Genomic DNA, 19,179 nt, shown 5'->3' with positions numbered 1-19,179 from the left:
AGTGGAGCACAACCCTGAAATTGTAATTCTAGTCCCAAAATTTTTTAATTTCTGTTTTAGGTTATTCATATCAGTATGGCAGAAAATTTGACTTTCATGCAAAGAATGAACTTTTTTTGAAGGCCGGGGGCAATATTTAGGACAGTCCAATGTTATTGCATGGAGTAAATAAACCAAATCTAGACATAATTTTGATAAATTGTTGTTCAAAATTTGAAATTTCGTTTCAAGACTTCTTTATATTGTCGCTCATTACGCTAAAAATTCAGTTGTTATAAAATGCTTCGATGCTCAGTTGAGAATAAATGTTTCGCATAATGGCAATGTGATAAAATATTGCTCTTTTTATCAACGTGCTTCGAGTATGAAGAACTATGTATTTTAATTTGTCGTCAACAATAAAATGTTTAGTGTTTTGACATGCAATCGGTAACCGATTGATATGCAGTCGGCCGATATGCAAACTTGTCAAAATCCTTTAGGGAAATCACTTGTAAAACTTAGTGTAAAGAGCAGGGTTTGAAGGCATGGGCATACGTAACTTCTTGTCTAGGGGAGGGGAGTCAGCCAATTCTGTGATGAAGGGCAGGGGGAGCTGAAGTTATATATTAGCTGTTCACAAAACCTAACATTACCAGCAAGTTCTATCATGCCTATGAAATCTTCATTCATAAGTAATTACCAAAAATCATAAATCCTCGATAAGCTGCAGCATTAATCTTCTTGGGATAGCTAAAAATTTCCAAGACATAAATGCTTCTTGTTTGAATTTTATTCTGTCATTCCAGCTGTTTATTTCCAGCTTTTTCAACCATCTACCTTTTATCAACAGCTTTTTTAGCCATCTGCTTTTTCAGCCCTATCTATTGTAAATTTTTAGTTTTAGGGGGTGGGGTCGGAATCTGCCTCCACCTCCGTACGCCCATGTTCGAAAGGGTATTCGGTTTCCCTAGAATCGTTGCCATCACGTCTAAGGGCCATATTTGAAATTTTTCACACTTCCAAGATGATTCCCACACACCAATGCTAAGGGGATCTCAAAAGAAGCATCTCCTAGGTAATCTGGGCTCAATCGTACTTTGATCTTCTTGATCTAAATTACTCCACCGATCCCCCTTTGGGAACAGCTTAGCAACCGGCTTTTGTCAATTATATCTGAAATGAAAAAATTCCATGGGCAACCTGCAGGCGCTAAAGTGCTGACCAATAAAGTCATTTTTGTTCGACTGTCAGCACTATTCTTCACATTTTTAATTTCTTGTTTTAAAGTAGTATTTCGTTATACAAAAGCGTTTTGCCTATGTTACTAAATTAGCCGCGCTTCGTATATGAAAGGGGATGCTCCTTCCTTGACACCCCGCTCTTTACGGTAACGTTTGACTCTTTCTCCCAACTCTACTTTTTAAAACAGTAAAAAACTTTAGCGTAAAGAGCGGGGCGTTAAGGAGGGAGCAGCCCCTTTCATATACGAAGTAATTTCTGTTTGTTTTAAGTTTTAATGTCACTCCTTACTTTCAGTTAAAAAAAAACTGTTTTTTTTATTTGATTTTTGAAAGTTTTTGAATTAATGCATGTTTTGATTTTGGCTCTCCGCAGATGAATAATTAAAACAAAATTTGCATGGTAAAATTCTAGTTAATTGACATCTTGCTATCTCGGAAAGGGTTTAGGTTAGGAAAATGAAACTTTCATGGATGGGTCTACAGGCTAAAGTATGTCCTGGGAAGGTATTTTTATGTACCCACATCCACTCCTTCTCCCTCTGGAGGGCCCAGAAATTCACCTACGTGACAAGTCTATACCTGTTGAAATTTTGACAAAACAGCATTTTACCTTAATTTTCAGTTAACAGTTGCCCTTTCTCTGCCTTTAGTTTTGAAAATACAATTCCTGTTATTTGAGTAGAATTCTGAGCCATATCAATGTTTTTTTTTCAAAATTTAGGAAATGTATTTGCATATCTTTAAAACCTTATAAAATGGAATTGAGCAAAGTTATGAAGCTGAAAACAATTTTGTTGTACTTCAATTAAGCAGAAGATCTATTTTGCAAGGTTTCACTTTTATAACACACATATTTTTAAAGGTTATCAAAGGTCAGGGCCCTCTAGAGGGAGAAGGAGAGGAAGTAGTTGCTTCAAAATACCTTCCCAGGACATACTTTAGTCTGTAGATTCATCCCTGAAAGTTTCATTTTCTTAACCTAAACCCTTCCCAAGATAGCAAGAAGTCAATTAACTAGAATTTTAACTATTTGCATATCTATCTTTTTTGCTAGATGGTTTTCTTACAGTTTGGATTGAATGATCTTGAGAAAAAAAGGAGCGGGGGAGGAGGTCTAGTTTTCCTCCAATTTTTTGGCTAATTAAAAAGGCAACTAGAACTTTTACTTTTTTACGAACGTTTTTATTAGTAAAAGGTATACTTAAGTAACGAATTAGCTTACGTAACGAACTTCTGTATTCGCATGTTTTTATTACGTATATGAGGGGGTTTACACCCTCGTCAGTACCTCGCTCTTTACATTAAAGCTTAAATTTTGTCCCAATTCCTTAATGACCCTGAATCACAAAGGCCGTAGAATAAACAGTTGAAATTACTAAAAATACTTTAGCGTAAAGAGCGAGGTATTAGGAGGAGGTGAACCCCTCATATGCGTAAGAAGTTAAACATATGCGTAAGAAGAAATGCTAGAAAATCCTGCGCTCCCTTCATGGAACTTTTCGTTCCCCATGACAAATTCCTCCATGGAAGGCTCCCCCAACATATCTGCCTCTTCTCCCCCCTCTCCCAACCAATAAATCCCCCTGAAAACTTCTGTACATTTCCCAATAACCATTATTATATGTAAGCACTGGTGAAAGTTTGTAACTTGTAGCCCCTCCCATGGGGACTGTGGGGGAGTAAGTCGTCTCTAAAGACACAGTTATAAGGTATTTCGACAATGTTGAATAAAATGGCTATCTCAGAATTTTGATCCGGTGACTTTGGGAGAATAATTAGCGTGAGAGGGGGCCTAGGTGCCCTCCAATTTTATGGGTCACCTAAAAAGAGCACCAGAACGTTTCATTTACGTTAGAATGAGCCCTCTTGCAACATTCTAGGACCACTGTGTCGATACGATCATCCCTGGAAAAAAACAAAAACAAAAAAAACAACAGACAAACAAATAAACACGCATCCGTGATCTGCTTTCTGGCAAAAAATACAAAATTCAACATTTTTGTAGATAGGAGCTTGAAACTTCTACTGTATGGTTCTCTGATACGCTGAATCTGATGGTGTGATTTTCGTTAAGATTCTAATACTTTTGGGTGGTGTTTCTTCCTATTTTTTAAAATAAGGCAAATTTTCTCAGGCTCGTAATTTTTGATGGGTAACACTAAACTTGATGAAACTTATATATTTAAAATCAGCATTAAAATGCGATTCATTTGATGTAGCTATTGATATCAAATTTCATTTTTTAGAGATTTGGTTACTATTGAGTCGGGTCGCTCCTTACTACAACTTTGTTACCACGAACTGTTTGATTCTGAAGATGCATTGAAGATTCATTTATTTCAAAAAAATTCTGGTCCTTTTTTCGCTTGTAGACAACATTGTAAAATAGAGCTATTGGTAGCAAATCTAATTTTTGCCGTTTCTATGTGGCCTAATAATATCATTTGTACGACTTTTCAGTATAATGTTACATTTGTACAACTTTCAGTATAATAGTTGAAATCAACGAATTTTCTTGCATTTTCATTTCCAGTAAAATTGTATTTCTTGTAATATCAGGACATTCGAATAGCATAGCCAAAATATAGGGAATGAAGAGACGAAATTTGGAGTTTTTTGTGGCAGTAGAAATAGCTAAGTTTTCTCCTAGGAAGCGAGGAGGGGGGCTTTTTGGCGTTCATAAAGTCAATGCGAACTTGTAAATTTGTCAAATTGTTTCTTATTGGCTAAATCTCCAATTTTATACATCTACTTTGACCTCTATAACCTAGTATAGGAAGATTCGAGTAGTGATGGCCCTCTGCTTTTTACGACACACATACCTACTGTTATTTCTTCCTTAATGGCGAAGAACATTTAACGGCGACTTCCTTAGGGCAAGACGCAGGTACAAGTTACGTAATAAGGAGTGTTTTACAAGAGATGCAGGTGCATGTTACGTAATAAGAAATATTTTCTTTAAGGTGGTGGTGCATGTTACCTAATAGGGAACGTTTTCTAAGCAAAGCATTATCAATTACTTAAAAACCTATAAGGCCAAAAAAAAACCTTCAGGGGCCCACCAAATCAGGAAATTTTTGATTGTTAAATAATAGGCTTTGGGCGTTACATAATAGAATGTTTTTCTTAAAGGCTAGCTTCGAGGCCCGCTAGTGAAGAACCGTCAAGAAGCTAGAATGTCAGCTCCAAGGGATACTTTAGTTATCCCTGAAATAGACGCTGAACCACTTACCCAATCACATAAATACATCATCAACCCCTTAGGTCTCAAAGGGTATCCGCAGGAAACACAATGGTTAAAATTCAAATTCACTTTATTTTGTCTTAATATTCTTGTAAATTACAAAAATAACAGCGGATGTCAAAAACAATTTAAAACACCTAGAAAATTAAATAATGCACACATGGTTTATTAACAGCTATTTTCCAAGTCACCATTATAATAATTTACGAAATATGGAACAAATGACTTGAGGTACCGGCGGATGAGTGGATCGGCGGTTGCTCCAGCTTTACATCTTTTTTTGTTCTCTCTCTGAGTCTAGTGGAATGTTGGGTTTGGCGTGCCTTAAAAATCAGGAGACCTAGTTCTCCAATTTTTTCAATTGCTGCTTTGTTTGTTTTTAGTGAGTGAATTTTTCTTTCATTTCTCAGTTGTTCGTTAGTATACCATCGTTTGCCGTTCAGATTTGCGGCATGGGATATCGCAATAAAACAATGAAATGCCAGGTTTCCTCTTTTCAAATAAAAACAGCGGTAATTTTTTAGTTTATAAATTTATTTTTTTAGATAAAAAGGTTGGAAGCTCCTTGGGTGTGATGATGTGCCCTCAGAAGGTGTAATCGGGGAAGTCAAATTGTGCCACACTGGCCTCAATTGCTAGGAGTCGTCAGAAGAAACGTTAATGGGATGTTTTCATTAAGTTTAAACGATCAATTCTTGTGTAAACGAATATTTTTGTGAAACAAAGCCCAAAAAATGCCTTATGTAAGGCCTTATAATGCCTGCTACAGGGTGCCGTGTCTCATTCATTCAGTGTCAAAGGCTGGGAATTGCAATGAAAAATCTTAACCTCAAATGATAGGTTTCCGCTGTTCAAATAAAAATAATGGTCATTTTTTAGTATAGAAGCTTATTTTTGACAGAAAAATATTGACAAAACCTTTGGTGCGATAATGTGCCTCCAGAGGGTGTCGTCTCGGCTGTTACATTGTGCCACGCTGTCTTCAATTGCTAGGAGTCATTTGATGAAATTCTGATGGGATTTTTTCATAATGTTTAAACGGTCGATTCTAGTGTAAACGAATATTTTTGAAGGAAAATCCTTAGAAAGCCATTCGTGCTATAATGCCTGCTAGAGGGTGCCGTGTGTGAATCATTTAGTGTCAAACAGAATAAGACAAAAGAGTCTCTCAAACCCTGTAAAGCTCTTTTAAAAGATAGAAGAATTATCTATTTAACAAAAATATTCGCTTTTTATTTTTTAATGATTGTTAATTAAAGACGTTGTTGTTCGAACATCGAAGAAAATTTGCAACCAACGTTTCAAACTACGGTTTTTTCGCTCAAGATTGCCTCTAATATCAGTGCTAAATTCAGTGTACTGAAGAGACTGAAGAGAGTAAACGTTTCTATTAGTAAAACAAAATCTGCTAAGATCGACCCGAATTATCAGATGCAACGCTATTACAATGCCTATAGTAAAGAGCATACGGCTTAAATGTTTTATCATTAGTATTTTTTGTTTTCCCAGAGGCAATTCACATGGAAGGGGTAGTCATATAAACTTGAAAAGGGGCTCTTTCGATTAGAAATTGGGAGTTCTATTGTCCTTTTTAAGAGTCAAAAGTGACTGGAGGACAACTAGCCCCCCGTCGAGGCCCGTTTATCCCAAATACATCCACTAAATATTTTGAGATAGCCATTTTGTTTAAATTAGTTCAAATATAATATAACAAAAAACTGCGTGGTAGAAAAAACCCTTCAGGGCCGTAATTCGATGCCGGAGGCAGGCACCATAATTTATGAACTTGGGGCAAATATGGTTCTTGCGTAAAGGATACTCATATAAACTTCAGAGAGGGCTCATTTGATTGGAAGTTAAAAGTTTTAGTTAGTTTTTTAAAGTCATCAGAGATCAGAGGGCAACTAGTCCCCCCTACCTCCAACACCATTCTCCCCTAAACGTATGAGAAGAAATTTCGAGATAGCCATTGTGTTAAAAATAGTTCAAAGGTCCAGATAACAGAAACTTCGGTATCAACACAGCCCCTGAGGGCCCGGAGACAAGCGTTTTAAGTTATACCCTCAGGGTGTATAAAGTTCTTATGGAAAGAAAACTCGTAGAAACTTCAGAGAAGGATGATTTTCTTGGAAATTGAAAATTCTAATTTGCTTTTTAAGAGTCAAAAGTGGTCAGATGGCAGCTAGACCCCCGTCCACTTCATTTTTTTCTCAAATACATCAGATAAAAATTTTGAGACAAACATTTTGTTGGAAATAGTTCAAAGGTCGGGTAACAAAAACTCCAATATCGAAAAAACCTTCCCCCTGGCAGGCGGTTTAAGTTATGATCTGGGGGCATATATCTTTATTATGGAAGGGACGCTCGTATAAAATTCAGAGAGTGCTCATTTGAATGGAAATTGAAAGTTGTGGTTTAGTGTAAAGAGGCGAAAGTGATCGGAGGGTGGCTAACCTCACCCCACACCCTTTTCCTTCAAATACACGAGATAAAAATGTTGAGGTAGCCCTAAGTTAAAAATAGTTTAAAGGTCAGAGAAAAAATTTTCAGTGACGACACAATCCTCTAACGCCACAGTCAGGCGTTTTAAGCTATTCCCTGGAAGTATATATGGTTCTTGTGGAAGGGATGCTCTTATAAACTTCAGAGAGTGCTGAGTTGTTTGTAAAGTGAAAGTTCTACTTTATTTTTTAAGAGTCAAAAGAGATCGGAGGGCAACTAACCCCCTCCATGCTCTTTTTACCTAAATGCATCAGACAAAAATTTTGAGATAGTCATTTTATTAAAAATAGTTTAAAGGTTTGAAAACAAAAACTCTGATGTCGAAACAACGTTCCACGGCCCGGGGACAGGCGATGTAAGTATATGGGTCTTATGAAAGGGATGCTCATATGAATTTTAGAGGGGCTCATTTGTTTAGAAAGTGAAAGTTCTAGTTCACTTTCTAAGAGTAAAAAGAGATTGGAGGGCAATTAGTCCCCTCTCGATGCCCTTTTTCCCCCAAAAGAGTCAGACAAGTTAAAAAGTCAGTTAACAAAAACTCTGGTGTCAACACAACCTCCCAGGACCCAGGGTTATTGTAAGTTATGTCCTGGGGGATATACGGTTCTTATGAAAGGAATGCTCGTATAAACTTCATAGAGCGCTCATTTGATTGGAAATTGAAATTTTTAGTTTAACCTTTTAGAGTCAAAACAGATTCAAGGCCAACTAGCCCCACCCCTATACCCCCTTTTCCCCCAAAGCCTTCCAATAAAATTTTATTAGCCATTTTTTTAAAAATGGTCCAAATATCAGATAATAAAAACTCCGGTGTCGACACCACCCCCAGGGCCCGGGGACTGGCGTTGTTAGTTATGCCTTGGGGGCATACATGGTTCTTATGGAAGGGATTCTTGTGTAAAATTCAGAGAGAGCTCACTTGATTGGAAATTGAAAGTTCTAGTTCAGTTCTGAGAGTCAAAAGAGATCCGGGCACAACTAGCCTCACTAACCATTCTTTCCCAAATCTATCCGATACCAAAGGTCATACGGCTCCAATGTTTTATTATCTTATTTTCCCACAGAGGCACTTCATACGGAAGGGGTGGTCAAATGAACTTCAGAGAGGCCTCATTCGATTATAAATCGGAAGTTCCAATGCCTTTTTTAAAAGTCAAAAGCTATCGTAGGGCAGCTAACCCCCTCTCCCCCGACTACCTGTTTTCCCAATTGAATCCGATTAAAGTTTTGAGCCAATCATTTTGTTAAACATAGTTCAAAGATCATATAACAAAACTCCGGTGTCAACACAACCCCACAGTGTCAGGCGTTGTTGCCCTGGGGGGATATATGGTCCTTATGGAAGGTATGCTCGTATAAACTTCAGAGAGGCCTCATTTGATTGGAAATTGAAATTTCTAGTTCTTTTTAGAGTAGAAATAGATTGGAGGGCAGCTAGCCCCTCCTCCCCCGCCTTTTCCCCCAAGCTCCTCCGATGAAAAGTTTGAGATAGCTATTCTGTTAAAAATAGTTCAAAGATTAGATAAGAAAAAACTCCTGAGTCGATACAACACCCAGGGCCCGGAGGCAGGTGTTGTAATTTATTCTGTGGGGGCATGTATGGTTCTTAAGGAAGACATGCTCATATAAACTTCGGAGAGGGCGCACATTATTCGAAATTTAAAGTTCTAGTTCCCTTTTTAAGAGTCAAAAGAAATCGGAGAGCAACTAGCCCCCCCCCCCCATCCTTACGACCTTTTGTCCTAAGCCCATCCGATACAAATTTTGAGTGAGCCAATTTTTAAAAATATTTCGAAATTAGATAACAAAACTTTGCTGTAAACACAACCCCTAATGGCCGGGGTGCAAGCGTTTTAAGTTATATCCTCGGTACGTATACAATTCTTATGAAAGGCATGCTAGAATAAACTTCAGAGAGGGCAAATTTTATTGGAAATTAAAAGTTTTAGTTGAATTTTTAAGAGTCACAAGACATCCTAGGGCTACTTGTAACCCCCCACGCCCTTTTTCCCACAACCCATCCGATAAAAATGTTTTGAGATAGCCACTTTGTTAAAAATGGTTTAAAGGTCAGATAAGAAAACTTTTGATTTCTAATTCAATTTTTAAGAGTAAAAAAATATCCAAGGGCAACTAGGCCCTCCACGCTTTTTTCCCTCAAACCAAACCGATAAAAATTCAACAATTTTGTTACAAATAGTTCAAAGGTCAGATAAGAAAAACTCTGGTGTCCACACAACCCCCCAGGGCCCAGTTTCAGGCGTTGTAATTTGTGCTCTGGGGCATATGTGGTTCTTATGGTAGGGATGCTCGTTAAACTTCGGAGAGGGCTGTTTTGATTGGAAATTGAAAGTTCTAGTTCGCTTTAAAAGAGTCAAAGAAATCTGAGGGCAACAGCACCCTTAGCCCTTTTTCCCCAATTCCATCTGATAAAAAATTTTAGATAGCCATTTTTTTTAAAAAATGGTTAAAACATCAGATAACAAAACTCCGGGGTTGAAACAGCCCCCAGAGCCCAGTGCAAGAGTTTCAAGTTATTCCCTGGAGGGCATACAAGATTTTATGCAAGGGGTGGTCGTGAAAATTTCGAAGGTGGTTCATTTGATTAGAAATTGAAAGTTCTAGTTCCATTTTTAAAAGTCAAAAGAAATTCGAGTACAAATTCATCCTCCTAATCATTTCTCCCAATTTCATCCTATAAAAATTTTGAGATAGCTGTTTTTAAACAGTTCAAACATAAGATTACAAAACCCTGGGTTCGACACAAGCCCCCAGAGCCCAGGGGCAAATGTTTCAAGCTATGGCCCGGAGATCTATTAGGTTTTTATAAGGGATAGTCGTATGAACTTCTAAGGTGGCTCAGTTGATTGGAAATTGAAAGTTCTAGTTACTTTTTTTATGATTCAAAAGTTAACAGAGTGCATCTACCCCCCTGACACTAAAATTCTCTTTTCCCCAAAAATATCAAATGAAAATTTTGAAATAGCCTGTTTTTTTTAAAATAGTCCAACGATAACATAACAAAAACTTCGCTGTCAACATATCCCCTCCCCCACCAGAGCCAGCGGAAGGGTTGTAACTTACGCCGCGGGGATATAATGTTGAGACGGAAGAGGTGGTCATAAAAACTTTTGAGTGAACTCTAATGATTATAAATTGAAAATTCTAATTCACCCTTTAAGAATCAAAAGTGACCTAATGGAGACTCCCCCCCTTCATCCCTCCCAAGCTTCTTTTCTGCAAATGCGCCCAATCGAATTTTTCATATAACCATTTTGTTCAAAATAGACCAGAGATAACAAAACAAAAACTCCAAGGATAAAAAAGTCCCTAAAGAATCCGGGGGTGAAGTATTGTAAAATTTGTCTAGGGGCATATATAGTTTTTTTGGAATGGATGGTCGTATAAGCTTCAGAGGGGGCTTATTCGATTGTAAATCAGAATCTCTAGTCCCCTTCTCAAGAGTCAAAAGTGATTGGAGGAGAACTAGCGCCCTCGTGGCCCTTTTCCTCAGTTTTGAGATGACTATTTTGTTCAAAATAGTTTTAAGATCAAAAACAAAAGCTCCGGGGTTGACACATCCCCTCAAAGCCCGGGGGCCAGTGTTGTAAGCTTACCCCCGAGGGAATATAAAGTTTTATGTAAGGGGTGGTCCTATAAACTTCAGAGATGGCTCCTATGATTGGAAATTGAAAGTTCTAGTTATATTTTATAGTCTAATCAAAAGTGATCAGAGGGTATTAACTCTCTCTACGCCTTTTTCCCTAAATACATTCGATAAAAATTTTTAGATAGCCATTTTGTTTAAAACAGTGCAAATTCAAATTACAATAAATTAGTTGGTGAGAAATCCACCACAACACCCAAAAAAGAGTTGTAAATTATCTAAGTTGTAAATTCTTAAGAATAGAAAGTAATCAAAATGTAACAAGCCGCTCCCCTTCTGCCTTTTTCTCCAAATGCATCTTTTTAATTTTTTTTAGATAAACATTTTGTTTGAAATTGTCCAAAATTCTAATTATTATACCTAAAGGGCTGAGAAATCTTCCCTGACCCTCGGGGCAAGGATTGTAACTAATATAAGTTGCTCATTATTAGAATATAAAGTTCTATGGAAGGGTTGGTCATTTTAACTTTGGAGGGGTCTCATTTGATCAGAAATTGAAACTTCTAGCTCTTTTTTAAGAGTCACAAGTGATCAATGGCCAACCAGACTACGCCCCACTTTCCACCATGCATCTGGTCAAGATTTGAGATAGCCATTTTGTTCAAGATAGTTCAAAGGTAAATAACTATGCTTCAGGGGTTGACCCCCCCCCCCAGCCCCATGGAAATGGCTCTGAGCTATGGAAATTCATTATTGTTACTTTGATATTTTGTTTACTTTGATACTTGGAATTAATTATTTACGTGGTAACTTCGATTTACGGTGCAAGGGCTGTAAGTCGTGTAAGTTGCTTATTCTTACTTTGATACTTTGTTAACTTTGATGTTTTCTTTACTTTGTTATTTTTTACTTTGATATTGTTACTTCAATACTAGTTTTGGTATTTTCATGAAAGTTTGATGTTGAAAAAAATCTTATTTTCAAATAAGGAGTTTTTCAAAAACTTGAAAATTTTTGTAATCAAAAAATGAGCAACAATTAATCCCAAAAAACTTTCCGAAAGTTATTTTTTCTACAATCCACTCCGAGAGGATTAGGTTTATGAACTTCTAATTAATGGTGTCTTCACTACAAACAAGAGTATGGCTACTGCCCATTTCCATAACGCTAAAAGTATCATTCTCTTACTTAAACAGCCAATTCTCTTACTTAGAGTTATCATTCTATCACTTGGCTACAATGTTCTACAAAATTAGTTTACCCTTTTCTTATTATATAATTGGGAGAACGGAATTAAAAGGAAAATGAGGATTAGATTAAGGACTGGTCGTTAGACCGCGGTCGTCTTCAGGGAGTAGGGGCTATGTACTTCTAATGAATGGTGTCTGCACTACAAACAAGGATGTGGCTACTACCCATTACCCAAACGGTAAAAGTATCGTTCTCTTACTTATATAACCAATTCTCTTACTTAGAGTTATCATTCTCTCACTTAAGTGGCTACAATGTTCTACAAAATTAGTTTACCCTTTTTTTTATTATAATAATTGGGAGAACAGAATTAAAAGAAAAATGAGGATTAGATTAAGGACTGGTCGTTAGACCGCGGTCGTCTTCAGGGAGTAGGGGCTATGTACTTCTAATGAATGGTGTCTGCACTACAAACAAGGATGTGGCTACTACCCATTACCCAAACGGTAAAAGTATCGTTCTCTTACTTATATAACCAATTCTCTTACAGAGAATTATCATTCTATTACTTAAGTGGCTACAGAGTTCCTTTTTTTTTATCTTCAATATAAACAAGAGTATGGTTACTGTCCGTTTCTCTAACGGTAAAAGTACGAGGCCTACTGTATTTGGCGCTTTACTATATTTACCTATGTTTTTGGCGCTTTACCTATGTTTATTTGGCGCTTTACTAAAAGGAATTAAATTACAGATATTTTCTTTTGTTCTTATTACAACACTGAAAATAAAATGAAAATTATAGTGAAATCAGACCAGGATTTAGCAATAGGCCACCTAGGCCCTGCGGCTTTCGCTATCCCTGAAGTTTTGGTGATTTCCCCGAAAATCTTACAAAAACGGAGCGGCAAAAATCCTTGAGCCTTGAGGCGTCAAAGCTTTAAATCCGGCCTGGGTGAAACAAAATCTTGAGCTGGTGAGCTTTCTGCAATTAATATCACTATGTATCCAATATTCAGTTTAATTTATTAGTTCTTACCAAAACTGTTTGTTCATTTTAGAATTTGATAAACATTTTTAAATAGGAAATTTTGAAAAACTTGAAACTTTGCCAATCAAAAACGAACAGAAATTAATTTTAAAAGAACTTTCCAAAAAGAAGTTTTCTAAAGAAAAGTAAAGGCCATATTAAGCTTAAGATCAGAAGAAATAGAAACCTACAATTACTCAAACTCAAAACTATTGGAGCATAAATGAAACCCAAAACGAGCAAAAATGAAATGAACAATCATTGCCAACAGACAAACAATAGTTACTAATGTAAATGAGCAAAAAAAAAAATCTAAAAACAAGTGAAACTCAAATTGAATATGCAAATCCAGCTTGAAACGAACATTAATCTCTACCAAGAAAAGTCTGGGTTTTGCCACCTTCTTTCACTGTAAAAGTGTAAAACCTACTGCGTCATTGGCGCTTTACTGAAAGCGAATTATATTGCTAATATTTTCCTCTGTAATTATTAAAATATTGAAAATAACCATAAAAGTTACAGTAGATTGAAGGTTGAACTGATAAATTTTCAGCAATTAATATATTTATATATCAAATATTTTTTTGTTCTTTCCAAGACTGTTCAAGACAAATATAGCTTCATTTCAAACAAGAGTTCGGGTACTAACCCCTTCACTAACTGTAAAAGTCTAAAGCCTGCTTAACTTTTTGCCATTTGTGCTTTGCTGAAAACGAATTATATTACAAATCTTTTTTTTTCAGTTATCGTAGCTTTGGAAATTAAAATAAAATTACAGTGAAATAAAATCTCGAACTGATGATCTTTCAACAATTAACAGTATTATATATCAAACATTCAGTTTGATTTTATTGGTACCTTTTAAGACTGTTCAAGACACATATAGTTTTGAGTGTAGCAACAATGTCGTAATGGGCTTTAGACCTTTACAGTGAAAGAAGGAGGCAAAACCCAAACTCTTCTTTGTAGAGATTTCGTTCGTTTCAATTCGGACTTGCATATTCGATTTAAGTTTCACTCGTTTTTAAAATTTATTTATTCATTTATATTAGTTACTTTTTTTGTTTGTTTGCTATGATTGTTTATTCAATTTCTATTCGTTTCAGGTTTCATTTATGCCTCAATGGCAAAATTTTTTTGTGAGTTTTAAGTTTGATTCGCATATTAAACTTAAGCTTTACGCATTTGGGATTTATTTATTTATTTATATTATAACCTGTTAGATTTTTTTTGCTATGATTGTTTATTTAATTTCTTCTTGTTTTGGGTGTCATTTATTCTTTAATAGTAATTTCAGGTGGTTTTGAGTTTGAGTTATTGTAGGTTTATATTTCTTCTGATCTTAAGTTGAATAAGGCCTTTACTTTTCTTTACAAAACTCTCTAAAGCATTACTTAGTAAGCAGGTGTACTTCAAATGTAACCAAATTCAAGTAATTGATTGTCACCCTGCGCGTCAATTATTACAGCCATATGGGAACATGCAATCCATTTAATCATTCTAGTATGCGAGAAAAGGGATTCTCCTTGCGTGCAATAGGTTATAGTTTAGAAAGTATTTCCCGAATCAAATTATTGGAAAGGGTTCATAGTCCAACTGGCTGGCACTCCAGTCCTTTGAGGGGGCTCTCTTTTGAATCCCAATACGTATATAAGTCTTAGGAATATAAAAGTTCCTTAAGAAAAACGTCTTGAAAGAGAATGAAATCTAAAAAAAACACCTTGAAAGAAAAAAATGCCTTGAAAGATAACGAAATCCTGAAGAAAAAAACACATTGAAAGAAAAAAATCCCGAAATCTCTTAAAGTATTATGCAACACCGATGTGTGTAACGTCATTACATTACACCTCACGTGTCCGGTGTTATTACGTAGCATATAACGTGTGTGCCGCCATTTCGGAACACCCACGTGTGTATCGTCATTACGTAAGACCCATGTGTGTGCTGGTTCAGTTACAAGTAGGAGTTCTCCACGATGCTCTGAAGTTTAGCATGTCACTTGAGATGACGTTATTCCCAATATATCTACCAAGTCACGCAAGATTGCGTCATTCCCAATAAATCTAGCAAGTCTGAGATTTTGTCATCCTTAACATAAGTAAACATTACCTATTACATAGCATCGGATGAAATTTTGAAACATCTTGCAAAATATCTTGTCGGTTAAATCGGTTGCTAGGGGCCCCCGACAGAACTAGATGCTAGGGTCCCCTTGGAATTGCTTTCTAAGGGCCCTGCCGTTATTGGTTGCTAGGCCCCCCGTTGGAATTGACATCTAGGGCCCCTTGTTGAAACTGGATACCAGGGGCCCGGTTCGAATTGGATGCTAGGGCCCCGGTGGTTAGGTTAGGAACCCGGTGAAATCGGATGCTAGGGCCCTAATGAAATCGGATGGTAGGGCCTTTGGTGGTTAGGTTAGAGGTTCGGTGAAACAGATTGCTAGGAAACTCCTTTTGGAATTGGATGCTAAGGCCCGCAGTGAAATTGGATGGTAGAGTCCTGGTTGAACTTTATTGCTAAAGTCTGGCGTCTTGAAGGTTCCCCGCTAGTGCGCCCTGAAGGTTTTCCGCTGTCCCTCGCGGGTTTGTTAAGAAAAAACCTCTCTTCTATGTAGCATATAAAGCATATTCCGTAACAACCAAAGGAATCCGGATTTTGCGTGCCCCTGAAGGCTTTTTCCTGGCCTAATAGGTTTTTTAAGTAATCAACCAATGTTCGTTTGGAAAACATTTATTACTAGGTAAAATGCACCCGCACCTTGAGGAAACATTCCTTATGACGCAGCATTTACCTGCGTCTTGCCCTATGGGGATCATCGTTAAACCTTCTCCGTCATTAAGGAAGAAAAGAGTAGTGGCTATGTGTGTCTTAAAAAGCAGAGGGCCGTCACTACTGATTTGTATAATCCCTTTTTTTTTATTTATTTGTAATTGTGGCAACAAATTCTTTTGCAGCAATTGGCGTAACCTGTCCCAATCTGTTATCTCTTCGTATTGTTGACTGCTTCCAATTCATCCCCATTGAGGTCACGGTCCCCTCGTTGTTCACACATTTAGAGGAAGTGGAAATTACTCTTTATCACTCTAGTGTACCCTCGGGGGCCAATGTTGTTCGCCAAGTTCTCCTTTATAGTAAAAATATCAAGAAAATTGTTTTCGGAAGATATCCATCATTGGAGAAGGGCATGATGACGCAAATTCTTAAGGTGAGTAAACTGGGCTAGGAGACAGCTTACAATGAGACGGGGCCAACAACTAAGGCTGGGTCAGAATAAATTACAGGGGGTTGGATCTTAAAGGGACAGATCATCATTAGGGGTTTCTAAGGTTTGCCAAACAGCTAAGAGAAATACGCAAGTTTTGTATTTCTTAATCAAGCATGTACTTGTATATATTTCACCATATTTAGATATGAGCAGAGTGACTTCGAAACTGTTGAATTCTGCCCCCCCCTCTCTCTCTCTCTCTCTCTCTCTCTCTCTCTCTCTCTCTCTCTCTCTCTATATATATATATATATATATATATATATATATATATATATATATATATATATATATATATATATATATATATATATATATATATATATATATATATATATTTCTCTATTAATTTAATTTTCTCTCTCTTTTCCTCTGACAAGACACATGAAATGGCTACCCTCTTAAAAAACACATAAAGTCGAAAACGGATCCCTCACATGTTCTAAAGGGATTTGGACTATTTTGCAGATGAATTACAGTTTCAAATAGGCTGGATGGAAAATAAACATACCCAACTGGACTGTCATCAGGCAGCTATCACCCACGTCTAATCGTTATTTGTTATGTCGCAGATTAATAAAGTACGCAAGTTTCTTAAAACTACTGAGCCCACCTCCCCCTTTCTCTCTCTTTCTTTTTTTGAAGATAAAGATGAATAGGGAATTATAATCGAAGGACTTATCGGAAGTAGGGACTCTTGCAGAAAATAGGAGAAACTTTTGTTGCTTGAAGATTTACTTAGTATTACTTCTTCAGTAGAGGCCCGTCATCCGGGACTGTTCCCATTTTCACGGGGAAAATGGGACATCTCGTCTTTCGGGATTTTTGTCATATTTTCTGTGTTTTTTTAACGACTACTGTTGCAATGGATTCTTTTTATAGCCTTATTTGTTTACGTTAATTGTATGGATAATGCTTTCTAAGCTTATTGATCCAATATCCGTTTATCATTTTTACTTGCTTTTTCGTAACAGCATATGCACACCTTGCTTATACCTGCCTCTCTAATCCGATAATTGTGTGTCAGTGGTTTTGGTATCGTTAGTTTTTATAGATTTCTATCCTTTTTTTCAATGAAGATTAAGATATAAGTACATAGTACATTAATGTTATACAGTTTAAGCAAAATTCGGCAAAAACTACACATCATCTAGTGTAAAGACTATTTTAGCCGTTAACAAATAATGCTGACAAGGTGATGAGCTTTGTATCCCTTTTCAGACTAAGGTAGTTGGTAGAAAAAAAATTAAAGAAACACTGGCGCTGTTATATTCGTGTTTTCATGAATTAATGGTTGGAAGAGGGTGCTTCAACAATTCTTAAAACTATTAAATGTTCATGCTATAATAAACAAAAGACATGCTTGATGTTCAATTATGTTTAATAATGAAGATCAAATTATGTTTTCAGTCAAACCCACTACATGATTTGAAAGAGATTTGAAAGAGATACAAGTGGATGGTTGTCCAGAGCTCTGTAGTATCATATTTTTCCATCTTTTGGACTTGAAAAATTGCCTGGCGACAATACGAATCATAAAAATAAAAATCGAATCAAAAACTAAAATACGAATAGAAAAAATCATAAAATAAGCTCAATGTTCAATTATGTTTAATGTCGAAAATCAAATTATTTTTTCAGTAAGACCCACTAAATGATTTGGAGGAGATACAAGTGGATGGTTGTCCAGAGCTCTGTAGTATCATATTTTCCCATTTTTTGGACTTGAAAAATTGCCTGGTGACAATACGAATCATAAAAATAAAATCGAATCAAAAATTAAAATACGAATCAAAATTGAATCAAAAAGTAAAATACGAATAAAAAAAAATAAGCTTGATGTTCAATTATGTTTAATATTGAAGATCAAATTATTTTTTCAGTCAAACCCACTACATGATTTGGAAGAGATACAAGTGGATGGTTGTCCAGAGCTCTGTAGTATCATATTTTTCCATCTTTTGGACTTGAAAAATTGTCTGTCGACAATACGAATCTGGAGTTGTCCCAAGGTAAAAATATTTGCTAAGTTTAAAAGGGCGAAACATTTACACTTAAGGATGTTGTTAGACAATATAGTTCAGTATAGTGTATAATTACATCTTTAAAATGAAATTCGGCCAAAAACTGATCGAAACGACTTTTATTATGAGAGGAACGTTCATGTTGGGCCCTTTGACCCTGTTTATCAAAAAAATGCTCTTTTTATTAATTTAACTTATTTGACCTTCAGTGTTTAAACTCTACCGATCTAGTAACGCGTGACGTCCTGAAAGAATTCGCTAATTAATCTAAGCCTGAAAATAGAGACGAGCGATGACTCATACAGGTTAAATTTACAGCCCAAAATGCAAGAGATGCTGCGTAATTTTAATTTCGACTCTGGTGGGCAGCTTTACTTCCCTTGGTAGTATTATTGTAAAGAAGGTGGGAGCAGTGAAGATGTTAAAAGTAGAATAGCCAAGGCTCAGAGTGTTTTTTTCGCAATTAAAAAAGTTTGGAAGAATAGGAAGATAAATCTGCAGACCAAGATTAGAATATTGGAAGGTACAGTGATGACAGTGATCAAATATGGCTCTGAAGCATGGGCGCTCCGAAAAGTGAAAGAAGATTTACTAGATGTTTTCCTAAGAAATTGCATACGGATTGTTCTGGGTACCCGGCTGACTGATCGTATTTCAAACAGTATGCTGTACAAAAAAGTGGTTGAATCCCGCTTTCTAGGGCTATAATGAAAGAAAAGTTCAGATGGTTAGGGCACGTTCTGAAGATGAAGGATGACAGGTTGCCGAAGATTGTCCTTTTCGGTCAACCGTCTAGGGCTAAACGGAAAGCAGCTCGTCCTCGTCTGGAGTAGGAGGATGTCATAAAGAAAGATTTAAAGGAAATGGAAACTTCTTGGGATATGTAAAGAGGGAGGCTGTGAATAGATTGGGATGGAGGAGGAGTGGGCGTATCTGTGATAGCCTAAGGCGGTTTGGTGCTGTGGTGAGCTATTAGTAGTAGTAGTAGCAGTAGCATTCAAAGAGAGGTCCAGAGTAGCACGTGCAAAGGCATGTCTCAAAGTGCCTTTATCAAAGGCACTTTGAGATGTGTTTAGATAAGCATTTCAATCAATATAA

The 19,179-nt window shown here is 36.5% G+C and overlaps 1 protein-coding gene across 3 annotated transcripts in view; it reads left to right on the top strand.

Annotated features, from left to right (window-relative positions):
• Window positions 1–19,179, top strand: part of LOC136033125 (uncharacterized) — a 118,207-nt gene that overhangs the window by 81,962 nt on the left and 17,066 nt on the right. For all 3 annotated transcript variants that reach the window (XM_065713754.1, XM_065713755.1, XM_065713756.1), the window contains 2 exons: window positions 15,749–15,999; window positions 17,941–18,069. In XM_065713754.1, the coding sequence (XP_065569826.1) occupies window positions 15,749–15,999; window positions 17,941–18,069 (380 nt within the window). The remainder of the gene's footprint in view (window positions 1–15,748; window positions 16,000–17,940; window positions 18,070–19,179) is intronic.

Source organism: Artemia franciscana, chromosome 11 (genome assembly GCF_032884065.1).
Source record: "Artemia franciscana chromosome 11, ASM3288406v1, whole genome shotgun sequence".
Lineage (NCBI taxonomy): Eukaryota > Metazoa > Arthropoda > Branchiopoda > Anostraca > Artemiidae > Artemia > Artemia franciscana.
This window is presented reverse-complemented; position numbering and strand designations above follow the sequence as displayed.